At 38.9% G+C, this 13,713-nt stretch overlaps 4 protein-coding genes across 4 annotated transcripts; all 4 read left to right on the top strand.

The window, feature by feature from the left end:
* The first annotated feature begins 73 nt into the window (after positions 1 to 73).
* On the top strand, positions 74 to 690 carry LOC148329568 (hepcidin-like). Its single transcript, XM_088307839.1, has 3 exons — positions 74 to 262; positions 340 to 408; positions 495 to 690. Exons 1-3 carry the CDS (start codon positions 176 to 178, stop codon positions 603 to 605), a joined length of 267 nt encoding a protein of 88 aa, XP_088163965.1. The 5' UTR covers positions 74 to 175; the 3' UTR covers positions 606 to 690.
* A 3,109-nt stretch (positions 691 to 3,799) lies between these two features.
* Positions 3,800 to 4,441, top strand: LOC148329567 (hepcidin-like). Its single transcript, XM_088307091.1, has 3 exons — positions 3,800 to 3,947; positions 4,023 to 4,091; positions 4,167 to 4,441. Exons 1-3 carry the CDS (start codon positions 3,858 to 3,860, stop codon positions 4,269 to 4,271), a joined length of 264 nt encoding a protein of 87 aa, XP_088163217.1. The 5' UTR covers positions 3,800 to 3,857; the 3' UTR covers positions 4,272 to 4,441.
* Positions 4,442 to 4,555: 114 nt separating this feature from the next.
* Positions 4,556 to 6,017, top strand: LOC148329566 (hepcidin-like). The gene is made up of 4 exons (XM_088307090.1): positions 4,556 to 4,845; positions 4,923 to 4,991; positions 5,713 to 5,778; positions 5,864 to 6,017. Exons 1-4 carry the CDS (start codon positions 4,756 to 4,758, stop codon positions 5,951 to 5,953), a joined length of 315 nt encoding a protein of 104 aa, XP_088163216.1. The 5' UTR covers positions 4,556 to 4,755; the 3' UTR covers positions 5,954 to 6,017.
* Positions 6,018 to 12,680: 6,663 nt separating this feature from the next.
* Positions 12,681 to 13,456, top strand: LOC148329565 (hepcidin-like). Its single transcript, XM_088306484.1, has 3 exons — positions 12,681 to 12,896; positions 12,981 to 13,058; positions 13,159 to 13,456. The coding sequence occupies exons 1-3, from the start codon at positions 12,810 to 12,812 to the stop codon at positions 13,252 to 13,254; spliced, it is 261 nt and encodes an 86-aa protein (XP_088162610.1). The 5' UTR covers positions 12,681 to 12,809; the 3' UTR covers positions 13,255 to 13,456.
* The last annotated feature ends 257 nt before the right edge of the window (positions 13,457 to 13,713 follow it).

Genomic DNA, 13,713 nt, shown 5'->3' with positions numbered 1-13,713 from the left:
ATGCAAAGTCCATTGTAACAACAGAGAGAGGCTGCCAGGGATTAGGAAATACTTAACTATAAATGCCAGTATTTGTTGCACACACTACACATGATCTTCTCAAATGAGATGAGCCAGAGAGACATTGGAAAAGAATTCTGCTTACTAAACAATTAAAACCAAGCAAGCTCGCAAAATGAAGACATTCAAATTTGCAGTTTCAGTCATCCTTTTGCTCACGTTTTTTTTAACACAGGAGAGCGGTGCCTGGCCTTCTACTGGAGTATGAGCTTGATTTTAACATTCTGTCTCATTAGCTGTTTTGCCAACATTCGACTCAAATCTGCATTTCCCAAACAGGCTCAGGATATGGAAAGAGCGAGAGAGGACATTTTGAAAGAATTTGAGATGCAAACTGAAGAACGAAAGGTAGGTTGAGATACAGATAATTGAAAGACTCAAGTGGAATGGTGGACTTTCAACCCACATGCTCTTTTTGGTTATTTTGTACCCAGATGAACTATGATCCCAGACACAAACTCATGAGCGATGAGAGAGATTGCCGGTGGTGCTGTGGCTGCTGTGGTCGGCCATCTACGTGGTGTGGTCTCTGCTGCCACTGGTGATTCCTGGAAACAATTGTTTGCATACGACACTATCCCAATAACATCAATCTGTATTATCGCAATAAACCTTGATAAGGTAAATTCACCATGAGTAAACTGATTTTTATTACTTTGTTGATATTTATACATATAAACCAAGCCATTATAAAAGCAATCAATGAAAATGCCCTCATTGTTTCTAACACTATACAAGAAGAATTTACACATTGAAAACTAGGTATACAATAGTATCTCATCAGTGAAATGAGTAAAATGATGAATGTGTTTTTTTTTTTTCAATTTTCTAAATAAACAGAGTAATTATGTTAGGGGGGTATTTTATTACAACCCCATACCTACTTTTTGATCTCCCTCTATATTTACGGTGGATTTATTGCAATAATTTCAATTTGCCATGTCAGTTTTATCAGGTTGAATGAATGTGTGTTTTGCATGTGTGAGTTCAGGTGTGCGTGTGGATGTGTCTTGTGGATGTTTTTTTGTTCTAAGTGGAATGTTTTTATTGTACAGCACTTTGAGCTTGATTTTATGTTTGAAAAGTGCGCTAAAATAAAACATGATTTGATTTGATTCAATTAAAAAATGTCATGGATTATGCTGAGCAGGTAGATTGATGATATTGCTGGAGCTGGGCTGATTTGCTCAGAGAATGTAAAAGCTACAAAAGAAAATGAAAATAGTTGGTTCGACAAGTGTTATATGGTCACAATTATGCATTGGAAATGCTATTATTATCATTTATGCATATAACCTTGAACTACTGTGTATTTTAGTTTCCTGTCACTTACACTTTAAATGGTGGTGCAGGACTACGATTGAATTCTAAACTGGTGATTAAAAGTTTATACACACTTTGGAGACAATATCTGGAACATTTATCATAAGATTTAATATTGATAGATTCATTGGCAGCAGTAGGATTGCAACTGGGGTGGCCAGTCACTTGGTGTAGTTGGCAACTGTCGCTTTTTGTCATGTGTTTCTTGCAATGCAGCTATCTGTACAAATTGATAGGAATATTGGCGATAATCAAAACATGATGCCCTATATGTAAGGGCCTGGATGTTGTTCCTGGGAGGCCATACAACTAGATAATTACTTTTATATAGTACCTTTAGTAGAAACTAGGCTGTCATACATGTAATCATATTTGTACATTAATGGCAGGGAAGTGAGAACAGACTCATAAATTGGAGTCCAAATGGGGTCACTGACCACATCCTGATTTGGTTGTTTGTACTTATTTCATTTTGCGTTGAATATGTGACTCTTTGCTGGTTCAGTAAAGGTTAAATAAATAGATAAACATTTAAGTACTGATAATAAAATTGAACAAGACAAGGAAAGTGCATGGCCCAAAACAAATATACTTGGAAAATCCAGAATTAGTCAACTAACTTATATTTCAATGACTCAAAACATGGTGTATAAATTTTCCTCACACAAAATTTAATATGTTTAACATGTTGATGACAATATCTTCCTAGACTGATTTTGTTGCTTCAGTTTACAAGAGAGAGAAAATAGAAATCTACAAATATAAAAAAAACAAAATGAGCCATTGTTCCCAGATGCAAAAACAGCTCAATGATCATTTATATTTGACTAGTTCATTTATAGCAGACAATTTCGTTTTAGGGTAGATTTTTTTACCTGACATGTTTCGGCGTGTCTTTCGCCTTCTTCAGAGTGTCACATGATGGCGAAGGCGAAAGACCCGCCGAAACATGTCAAGTAAAAAAATCTAACCTAATACGAAATTGTCTGCTATAAATGAACTAGTCAAATACAAATAAGAATAAGACAAAATGAACTTAATACAAATAGCTCAATGATCAATAATTGCAGACTTATTATTATTATTACAAGACATTTCTTGCCATGGTGAGGCTTTTATTTTTTTCCAAGTTGGCGCTTGGAAGCTAGTGTTAAACTGGAAGGTCAGCTGGCCTGACCACAACCACGCTGGTGGTTGAGCTCCAATATGCTCGGTACACAAATGTGCACTTACACAATCGAATCATGAGCTCTCCTACACACCACTTATATTCACAACAACAGCTGACTCATCTGAACTACATGAATCCACAGATTTATACTGCATATAAATGGCCTAGCAATGTTGCTTACGCATCGTCAGGAGGAGTGAAGCCACCGGTGGGCATATCAAATAAGTCCGCCTAACTTCACAATATTTTCCGTGTTCACCTGCGTTAGTTCTGTATTCGCATCAGCCTTATGTTGATGTAGTTTTTATTTTGGTTACTTTGCATTTATTCATTGCTAATGTTCACGTGGGCCCATCTTTCAATAAAGTTCTGTATTTGTTCAAGTTTGTCTTTGCCTCTGCTCACGTGATCGTGGCACTCCTTGTAATAGTAACTTTGAATTTACGAGTGAAAAAAAAAACTTCACTTGTTTTTTTTTAATTTTTCAGGTAATTATCACTCCTATTTTTATTTTTAATAAAATAATATTCTGAATATTTTGCTCTCTTACTAGTTTGCATTTTACTTTGAATAGGCCATGACTAAATATTACCAATGCAAGTTCTCAGCTCATTCTGCCTGCAAGACTTAACCCCAAGACACAGAAGCCAAGGTGCAACCAAGTCCCCAATAGAGAAACTGTCAGAGACCAAGAAACCCCATTTGGCACAGCCAAGCGTGCAGGCACATGCTGGCTATTGCTGGGTGGGTAGGCTCCAGAAACTGCAAGACACATTGAGACAAACATTCACACTGATATTCACATCCTTGGACAACTTACCAACCTAACTGTACACATATGACAGACAAGAGGGATTAGCCCAGAATTGAAGTTTCAACCTAAGAACTATGAAGCAGATATGCTAAGCACTTGTCCACCATGTCACCCTAATGAAAAATATAATGTTAAAACACAACACACATATAAAACCTTTTGATCACGTGATATTCATACTGTCTATCGTAGCATTTACAGTCTATCATACATGACACTCATACACATGGCAGCCAGCCAATTGATAGGCATCTAAAATTGGATTTACATTTGTGCCACGGACAGCACAGAAACCAGAAAAATCCCCTTTCATGTTCCAATCATCAGTCGAGGAGTGAAGCAAAGTCCATTCCTGAAGCAGGTAATGATGAAAGAGTCACCTTAGTAACGATATATATAGCAGCAGTCCGTGCTACTTTTGACAGGAATAACTCGGCAGAGCTAAAGAAACTCAACACAATCGATAAACAAAACACTCTCTGGTAGAGGATGAAGACCCTTAGTTTTTCTGTTGCTGTGATCATCATGCTTGCCTTCCTTTTTTTTGAAGAGGGTTCCACCTTCTCTTCTTATAATAGGGTAAGAACGTCATAACAATTAATTTCTTGTCATTTTTCAAGACTTCAGTTTCATCCTGGACTATATCATTCATAGGATCCTGACCAGCATATGATGGACGCAAGAGATGAAACAGCTGCTGAGGTCCCAGCTGACCAATTGAAGGTATAATATTTTCATTCATCTTGCAGGATGAGTAATAATAAAAAAATGTGCTCAAGGTTTGTGTTGCTCAAACAGGTGGCAGTCAACAGGCAGAAACGCGACAGTGGACCTTGCCGCTTTTGCTGTAACTGCTGCGGCCGTATAAATTTCTGCGGGATGTGCTGCGAATGGAGGTTCTAAGAATCGTCTGGATTGTCACATCAATCACAATTGTGCATCAGTTAACTTTTGTTCTAACTTTAAACAATTGAATTTGGTAGAGTTTAACATGTTTTCATGCTCAGTAGTGAGATCCTTAGGACCAAAAAATAAATAAATTCTGAAATGTCTCTGTCCACATTCAAAGCCAATCAACAGTCTAAGTGTGGTTTGAGTGGACAATTAAAATGCTCATGAAATGATACTCATGCCAGCTAACCAGTCAGTAGACAGCTAAAATTGGTTTGACATTTGTGCCACGGTCAGCACAGAAACCTGAAAAATCCCCTTTCTTGTGCCAATCATCAGTTGAGGAGTGAAGCAAAGTCCATTCCTGCAGCAGGTAATGATGAAAGAGTCACCTTGGTCACTGTATAAATTGCAGGCTTTACTACTTTAAACAGGATTAACTGAACAGAGCTAAAGAAACTAAACACAATCGATAAAACATACTTTCTGGAAGAGGATGAAGACCTTCAGTTTGTCTGTTGCTGTGATCATCACGCTTGCCTTCCTTTTTATTCAAGAGGGTTCCACCTTCTCTATTGATAATAGGGTAAGGACATGAAATACATTTCTTGTTAGATCCAACTCTTTTTCTAATACATCTTCTCATACTGGATATTTAAATAGGATCCTGACCAGCATATGGTAAAAGCAAGAGATGAGACACTTGCTGAAATCCCTGAGGATCAATGGAAGGTATAATACATGATTTTGATTGGATGAGTGATTATTCAAAACAGTGCTCATGTGTTGTGGTCGCTCTTGAGTGTCATGTGTTTTCAATGTAAAATACTCTTTTATTTAAAATCATCAGTCTTCAAAGTTTTATTTAGTGTTCATCGCGATTTTTTTAAACATTTTTTATTTCGTGTATTGTTATTCGTTCTTCTATTTGTTTTATTCCATGCTGGGATCCGTTAATACACATAGTTCGGGTTTCCCCCTGAGCATGATGACATTGTAGTGGATGACATCAGTCAGAAAAACAGCTACTATTACTACAACTACATTACAGTCTAATTGGTACAATAAATATGATTTTTTTTTTTTTTAAATCAGCAGTGCTTAAGTTGTGCATATAAAGGTGAAAAACGGTTTCAAACACCAGTCCATTGTTAAAATAGAGAAAGGCTGCCAATGATTTGGCAATACTTAAGAAATGCCAGTATTTGTTGCTCACAATGCTGTACACAGGAGCTACTCGAAAGAGCTGATGGAGAGAACATTTTAAGAACTTATGTGCTACTTCATGAAAACCAAGCAAGCTCCAAAGATGAAAACATTCAAATTCACATTTGCAGTCGTCCTTTCGAGAGCTGAACCGAGCCATTTACTGGAGTAATAGCATGAATTTGACAATCTGTCTCATTCGCGGTTTTGTCAGAATATTCTGACTAAATCTGCATTTCACAAACAGGAACATGTGGTAGGAGCAAAAGAGGATGTTTTGAAAACATTTGAGATAGAATCAGAAGAACGAAAGGTAGGTCAAGATGCAGGTAATTGAAAGACTCAATCGAATGAGTGATTATGAACCCCCATGCTAATTTTGGTTATGTTGCACACAGATGGACTATGATGCCAAATACAAACGCTGCTTCCGGTGCTGTGGCTGCTGTGGTCATCCATCTACATGGTGTGGTATCTGCTGTGACTGATGATACATGGAAATGTTTTACTATTGTATTGTCATGTTTATCCAAATAAACCAAGATAAAGCAACTGTTTTTCATCAATGATTTTTCACCACTGAGAAATGTATTGTTTATATTGATTATTAACTTCCTAGTATATTTTAGATTTGTTGTATCACATGAGCCATCACCTTACCGAGGTGGAGAGGTGTCACAATGATCCTAGGAGCTAAGTTGTCTGGGGCTTTATGGCCCTGGCAGGGTCACACATGACAAATATCTCCTAGGAGAGGGACCAAACCAAGCATGTCTCAGATGAGCCTAAGATGATTGCAAATATTAGCCCTAGTTTTCGCTTGCCGGACGCATGTTACCAGGGTTTCCCTCTGGAGTCAGGCCTGGAGGTGGGGCTCAAAGGCGAGCATCTGGTGGCAAAGTCTGCTCTGCTCGAAAGGAAAATGTGGGTCCCCCTTCCCGCCTCACTAACTGTGGAAGGGGCCAAAGGGTTTGGGTGCCCTGTGACAGCGTGGCGTAAAAGGCATGGAACTTGGCAGTCCGATCCCCAGCTACAGAAACTACCTTTTGGGACATGGAATGTCACCTCTCAGGCACGGAAGGAGCCCTAGTTGGTGTGCAAGGCAGAGAAGTTCTGACTAGACATAGTCGGGCTCACCTTCACACACTGCTTGCGCTTTAGTTCCAGTTCTCTCGAGAGGGCTTGGACACATTTTTCCACTCTGGAGTTGCCCAAGGTGAGAGGCGCCGAGCAGGTGTGGGCATACACTTATTGCCCCCTGGCTCCTTGCCTTTACATTGAGGTTCATCGCAGTGGACGAGGGCCACCTTCTGAATTCTGGTGGGGGGACGGGTCCTGATGTTGTTTGTGCCAATGCCGAGTCCCCACCCTTTTTTGGTGTCCTTGCAGGGTGTGATGGAAAGCACTCCCCCTGGGAAGTCCATTCTTCTGCTGGGGGACTTCAATGCCCATGTGGATAATGACAGTGAGACCTGGAAAGGTGTGGTTGGGAGGAACGAGCTCCTGAGTGGTATTCTGTCACAGTCTGTCCATAACAAACACCATGTTCAAACATAAGGGTGTCCATATGTGCATTTAGCACCAGGATGATCGACTTTGTAGTTGTATCGCCGGATTTACGGCCGGCGGAGTTGTCAACTGATCAACACCTAGTGGTGTATTGGCTCCGTCCGTAGGGAAGATACCGGTCGTATTGTGAAGGTTTTTCTTCACATATTGTGAAAGTTTTCAGCCTGTATTGGCCCAAATACAGACTGGTCAGTCCCTCTACCACTGTTGTCAGATTTTGGTCCGCATTGCAGGCAGTTGGATTTTCTTTCCAGTGAGGAATGGTCTCCGCCAAGCCTGTCCTTTGTCGCCAAATTAAGCCAAAATTTCTAGGCGTGGCCAGGGTGTTGACGGTGTCCGGTTTGGTGGGTTCAGTAATGCACCTCTGCTTTTTGCAGATGATGTGGTACTTTAGGCTTCTTCAAGCCATGATCTCTATCCCTCACTGGAGCGGTTCACAATCGAGTGTGAAGCAGTTGGGATGAAAATCAGCACCTACGAATCTGAGACCATGGTTCTCAGTCGGAAAAGTGTGGAGTGCCCTCACTGGGTCGGGAATGAGATCCTGCCCCAAGTGGAGGAGTTCAAGTATCCTGGGGTCTTTTTCACAAGTGAGGGTAGACGGGAGCGGGAGCTCGATAGGCAGATTGGTGCAACATCTGCAGCCCAACTACAGGAACCACCTTCACGTGGTGTTGGAGCCAACGAAGAGTTCCTGGCAACAACGAGATACAATTGGCCCAAATTATCTCGTGGCTCAACAACAACAACAACAACAACAGCAGCAGCATCTGCAGAGATGCGGACTCTGTATCGGTCCGTTGTGATGAAGAGGGAGCTGACCAGGAAGGTGAAAATCTAAATTTACTGGTCATTCTGTGTTCCTACAATCCTCTATGGTCACAAGCTGTTGGTCGTGTCGAAAAAAACAAAATCCCGGCTCCAAGTAGCCAAAATGAATTTCCTTCATAAGGTTTCTCTCCCTTTTGAGATAGGGTGAGTGGCTCAGTCATTAGAGAGGGAGTCAGAGTTGAGCTGTTGCTCCTCCTCATTGAGAGGAGCCAGGTTAGGTTTCTCGGGCATCTGATTAGGATGCCTCCTGGACCCCTCCCTAGTGAGGTGTTCCGGGCATGTTCCACGAACAGTTGGCCACGAGATTGACCCAGGACACGGTCTAGAGACTATGTTTCCTGGCTGGCCTGGGAACGCCTTGGCATCCCTCCAGAAGGAAGACGTAGCTGGGGAGAGGGAAGTCTGTGCTTCCCCGCTGACGCTACTGCCTCCATGACCCGACCCCGGATAAGTGGCAGATCATGGATGGATGGATGCATCACATTAATCAGTTCTCATTCGGGTTGTGGCTTAGCTGGAGCCAGTCTCATCTGACTTTACAACCATTTAAACTCACATTTACATACACGCAACTTACAATTAACATCCATCCATCAATCCATTATCTAAGGCGCTTCACGAGGGTCATGGGGGTGCTGGAGACTATCCCAGTTGTCTTCGGGCAGTAGGCAGGGTACACAAATATAAACAACCATCCGCGCTCACAATCACACCAAGGGACATTTCGAGAGCTCAATCAACCTACCATACATGTTTTTGGAATGTGGGAGGAAACCGGAGCACCCGGAGAAAACACACCCAGGCACGGGGATAACACGCAAACTCCACACAGGTAGGCCGAAGTCGTAGCCGGAAACGAACTCTGCACCTCTGCACTGTCAGGCAATCATGCTAACTAGTCAGCTAACATGCTGCTCTTCCAATTAACAATGAACGTAAAATGCATGTTTTTCGATTGTGAGAGGAAGCCAAAATAACTGGAGAAAACACACGCAAGCAATTAGAAAACAATCTGCATTAGCCTCTAAGATGAACTTTAAATATCTGAAATATATTGTCAAACACAAAATCTAATCTGATTTACATTGTAATAGGTTTTTATTTACTAAAAGCTCTCACACTGCCAAGTTTCCTTCTTTACCAAATGAAATCATTCATCGGTCTAATTACTCCAAATGGATGTTATTTTTGCATTACATGTATCCGAGAAGTTCCTTGTACTGTGTCGATTTGCCTCTCTCGTGTTGCACCTCATGTAAAATGGATGAGGTTACAAACACAACCTGAACAACATGGCCACCATTTGTACAGAGAAATAATATCATCCAGGGTTTGGAGGACATAATCAAAACATGAGGCTACTTGTGGGCTGGGATGTTGTTTCTGAGAGGCCAAATTACTGGATAATCACTGGGAATATTTCATACGGTGGCTTTAGTAGCAATTAGCCTGTCATATATGTGGTCACGTGTTAAAAATAAAGTTGGTAGGGACCCAAAATGATGTAGAAAGGAGAGAACAGACACATAAATTGAAGTACAAACAAGGACAGATGGGATCAGTGACCAAGACTGGTTGATGGCTATGTGCTTGCTCCTAACTGCTTTGGGGCAAGTATAGATAGAAATGAAACACACCATGGAAACACAAGCGAAAAACAAATATGGCAGAACTCAGGACTTGTATGATGTGAATTAAGACACCTTTAACACTTTATAGCAGTGCTTTGTTCACATTTACAATTGCAAAACTGCAAATTTAACTAGTGTAACTTCACCAGAAAGTTCTGTACTTGTTCTCCCTGCCTTGCTTCCCTGCATTTGGATCCAAAAACCTGCGCTCAAACCTGACATTCACTCCACTAATTTTCACTATGAAATTATTTTCGATAAATCGGCTAATGTGTGGAACAGAAGTTACTCAACAACAAAAAAGAAAAAATGATATCAGACCTACAAGACTCCAAATATTGTACAGTGTAGAAAAAATTATCAGTGAATTGATGCACTAATTGCAAGGTACAGGATGTGTCATTCTGCCTCTCTTTTTGTTTTGGAATTGTAGTTTTAATCACTTCAATGACTAGAATGGCAGAGTTCTTCGAAAGACAAACATAGTGCAACACCGAGAGTCCCCTTTTGCTTCATCGCAGTTTCAGTTCTGACCTTACATTCGGGAAGGATTGCATCTCTGTGATAATGGAGCAGTGCAGTTGGAATTTCTTACCTCATGAGAGTTTGTCAACAGTTTTCTTTCATTCTGATTGCTAAAGCAACATGCCCACTGAACGTTAGTTTTTCTTGATTTTATTAAGCAACGTGTATACACATTAACAGTGCAAATATCAATGGCATACGGTTCCCTGAAAAAGTTTTAAGATTCGTATCAAAATAATGACACATCTTGGACAATGTCATCTTCAGCCTTTAAAGTTTCACTGTAATGTAGTGCATGCTGTAACACGGCACAGCTCATTTTTGACTTAAAATAACTTTGACTGAAAAATAACTCAAAATATTTATTACATGATAATATATTATAACTAAGAAAGAAATTAACTAAACTAAAGGAAGAAAAAAATCAGTTTAATGGTGAAAAACAAATGAATGAAACATATTATAAATAAAAGTCTTGACTTAGACAGCTGTAAATAAACATTATAATGCAGTTAACCCATACAAAAATGCTTTATGAACTCATTATTTATTACTGCCCTATGATTGACTGATGAGCATTCCAAGGTTTAGTCCAAAATCAGCTGTGATGGGCACCAGTGCCATGAACAGCATAAGGGGTGTTGAAAATGGATGAATGTATTAATTCTTAAACTATACTGACACAAGAGTTTATTAAATTTATTCTGAAATGCTGCTTCACATATTTACAATAGTTATTACAGTAAATTAGTAAAACGTTTCTACGATCATCTCATTAAAAGCACATATAAATCTGGGTATGAAAAAAAAATCCATTACCCACTTTAATTCTTTTTTACTCACAATTTTCAAATTTCTCATGAAAACAACAGAATAATTGAATGACAAAATATCTTGTGCTACATGGTCATTCTCAATACGGTTGATTATAATGCATAAAAAGATTAACATTTAAATCAAATGTACACACACACACACTAATATATACATATATATGTGAATGTATGTATATATATATATATATATATATATATATATATATATATATATATATGAGCAAACATGACCAGTGCCACAGTCCTAATGTATAATTCTGTAATTTACTATATTTAATACCAACTTGTAACATGTGGTGAAGAGAAAAAAAGTATTTTAGTGAAGGTAAAACATAATAATAATAATAATAATAAAGTATTATTGTATTTTTTCTCATTGGTTTGTCCATACTGTATATTCTTAAGGATTTGGATCACAAAAACTTTTGATATGATTAGGATCAGACAGAGTTGAGGCTGTATGAGGCATAGAAAAATGCAGCAATGAAATTCAAACAAAGAAATTAAAAGATTAATGCCTCTATTCATATTATTTTACCTTGGAATAGAATTTCATTGGTTGTTGCTTGGTTCATGTTACACTTCTCAACAATTTTCATCGTAAATAGGGAGTGCAGGTTTTGTGTATTCCTGCTAATTAACAAACAATACACATAAAAAAAACAGGACTTCACACTTGATTTGCGGTAATCCAATATTATCTGGTAATTGTACTTACCCCCCAAGCTCCATACCACCAAGGTTAGTTTGTATAAACTTTTCAAAGGGTTTTGAAATTTTTTTTTTTCTTCTTCTTTTTCATTCACTTACAATAAATTCGTACTGGACTGTTTTGGCCATGAAATTTGGCCTGGGTTGTTTCAGCAAAACAGTATAATGGTATTCCAAGTCATTTCAACTGGGAAATGTGATACACAATACGGGGGATTTCATTTGAGCATGGGAACTGAAGAAATGAATCTTGTAAGTCAATGTTCAGCTATATTTACCAAGCTTGGGACCATCAAAAGCACAACTTTATATTTATTTAAAAAAATCTTAATAATGTTTTATCAGAACATTGAGTGGTGGAACATCGTATCATGGTATCTGCGATTCTACAACATTTTCAGTAAATTACACTCAAGCATGAAGAAAAACAAAGCATTTAGTCAAGGAAACATTGGGGAATTTCTGATATTGCCCAACAATGTTTTTTTCACAGACAATGTACATAGTGTACACACTTCCCTTATCTTCCTTTTCTAGAATTTTACTTAATGTTAATCAGCACACATATACTGTATATACATATATATACTTTTTCTTTGATATGTTAGAATCCTTGACCTTGACATATATTTCAATAAAATAAATCATACTTTCCCTGCGATTGGCTGGCAAGCAATTAAGGGTTACAGTCCGAACCTGGAAAGGCTCCAGCATGCCCACGATCCTTGTGAGGAGAAGCGGCTTGAAGTTAGTTATGAAGTCAAAATTGAACAATTTAGACATGATGTCAAGTATATACAATATATGCAAGTGTTGCAGTGGTATGTACAAAATGTTTAATATTTTTAGTCATTTGCATCTACAATAAGATGGATTATAGCTATTTTTTAGGTTGGTGGCGGTGGCCGGTTATTATACAGGCTTTGAGTTTTAGGCAGTTTGATGAGTTTTTTACAATTATTGATTGATGTGTGGGGTAGGGGGAGGCTGGGGAACTAACAAACACACACAATAATGAATCTTTCAATGACATAAAGTGAGAAATTCCCAGTGTACGCCCCATCACATCAAACAGAAAGATGCATTCTCTTCCTGGATGCAAGGTCAGTGCATTGAGACATTTATGAAGCAACTGAGGCCAAAATTCGTATAAATAACAGTAAACTGTGCACACTCCTCCGACACGATCAGCAGGATCAGGAGAAAGTTATTTGTTTCTGCCAAATTTGAAACAGTCAAGGATGAAGACTCTCAGTGTTGCCCTCGCAGGGGCCATTTTGCTGGCCTTTATTTGTCTTCAGGAGAACTCGGCCAGTCCAGTCGGTGAAGTGAGTACCATTGTGACTGACTTTTTGGATACTACCATTTCAATGGTGAGATTCAAATTGTGAACGTGCTTAATTTATTAACAGACAATAGAACTGGAGGAGGTGATGGACAGAGAGAGTCCTGACACTGCTTTCGATGAGGCCACTGAGGAATCGTGGAAGGTCTGTGAACTAACTTGGATGTTTGTCCAACTTATTTGTGAGGGATTTGATGATGCTGAAGTGAACATCTTGATCATGTCTGTTCCATTTGGTTACACAGATACCATATACCAACAGACATAAGCGTGGCATCAAGTGTCGCTTCTGCTGTGGATGCTGCAAGCCTGGTGTCTGTGGAATGTGTTGCAGGTTCTGAGCAGTCTTGCACCAACAAATATGACTTTGAAATTCATATTTGCTTTTGGCTCAATCATTCCCTTTTGGGGCGGTAACAGTTTTTTGTGGGATCATCTTTATAAGAATCATAACATGTGCCATGATAATGATCACACTTAGTGTCGGGATTTTGAGCTAGTTAATGTATTGGAATATTAAATCATCAATATGGACAAACCGTGTATTTGGGAATTGTGTGAATTTAATTTCCTACATATTCATGGTGAGCATGGTCTTTCGCCGTGCTTGTAATAAAGTATATTAATCAAAACCAATAATTGGTTAGTGCTTATAAACTCCCCTCCATAAGTATTTGAAGCTAGAGTAGAATGAAAATATCTTAACATCCAAAGAAAACAGATCAACTTTACATCTTTTATTCCCACCTACACACTCTAGATGATCACAGTACAAAAGTATTAGAATACAGTTTGTGACT

The sequence above is a fragment of the Idiotropiscis lumnitzeri genome, chromosome 10 (genome assembly GCF_059441095.1).
Source record: "Idiotropiscis lumnitzeri isolate Australia: NSW breed Sydney's pygmy pipehorse chromosome 10, RoL_Ilum_1.0, whole genome shotgun sequence".
Classification (NCBI taxonomy): domain Eukaryota; kingdom Metazoa; phylum Chordata; class Actinopteri; order Syngnathiformes; family Syngnathidae; genus Idiotropiscis; species Idiotropiscis lumnitzeri.
The sequence above is the reverse complement of the archived record's forward strand: the minus strand, read 5'-3'. Positions and strand labels throughout refer to the sequence as shown.

Bases quoted from the DNA above. Each gene is read 5' to 3' on its own strand.
- LOC148329568 (XM_088307839.1), top strand. From the start codon at position 176: ATGAAGACATTCAAATTTGCAGTTTCAGTCATCCTTTTGCTCACGTTT. The intron at 263-339 runs GTATGAGCTTGA...TTTCCCAAACAG, and splicing joins GTGCCTGGCCTTCTACTGGA to GCTCAGGATATGGAAAGAGC. The intron at 409-494 runs GTAGGTTGAGAT...TTTTGTACCCAG, and splicing joins TGCAAACTGAAGAACGAAAG to ATGAACTATGATCCCAGACA.
- LOC148329567 (XM_088307091.1), top strand. From the start codon at position 3,858: ATGAAGACCCTTAGTTTTTCTGTTGCTGTGATCATCATGCTTGCCTTC. The intron at 3,948-4,022 runs GTAAGAACGTCA...TATCATTCATAG, and splicing joins CCTTCTCTTCTTATAATAGG to GATCCTGACCAGCATATGAT. The intron at 4,092-4,166 runs GTATAATATTTT...TTGCTCAAACAG, and splicing joins TCCCAGCTGACCAATTGAAG to GTGGCAGTCAACAGGCAGAA.
- LOC148329566 (XM_088307090.1), top strand. From the start codon at position 4,756: ATGAAGACCTTCAGTTTGTCTGTTGCTGTGATCATCACGCTTGCCTTC. The intron at 4,846-4,922 runs GTAAGGACATGA...ATATTTAAATAG, and splicing joins CCTTCTCTATTGATAATAGG to GATCCTGACCAGCATATGGT. The intron at 5,779-5,863 runs GTAGGTCAAGAT...TGTTGCACACAG, and splicing joins TAGAATCAGAAGAACGAAAG to ATGGACTATGATGCCAAATA.
- LOC148329565 (XM_088306484.1), top strand. From the start codon at position 12,810: ATGAAGACTCTCAGTGTTGCCCTCGCAGGGGCCATTTTGCTGGCCTTT. The intron at 12,897-12,980 runs GTGAGTACCATT...ATTTATTAACAG, and splicing joins CGGCCAGTCCAGTCGGTGAA to ACAATAGAACTGGAGGAGGT. The intron at 13,059-13,158 runs GTCTGTGAACTA...TTGGTTACACAG, and splicing joins CCACTGAGGAATCGTGGAAG to ATACCATATACCAACAGACA.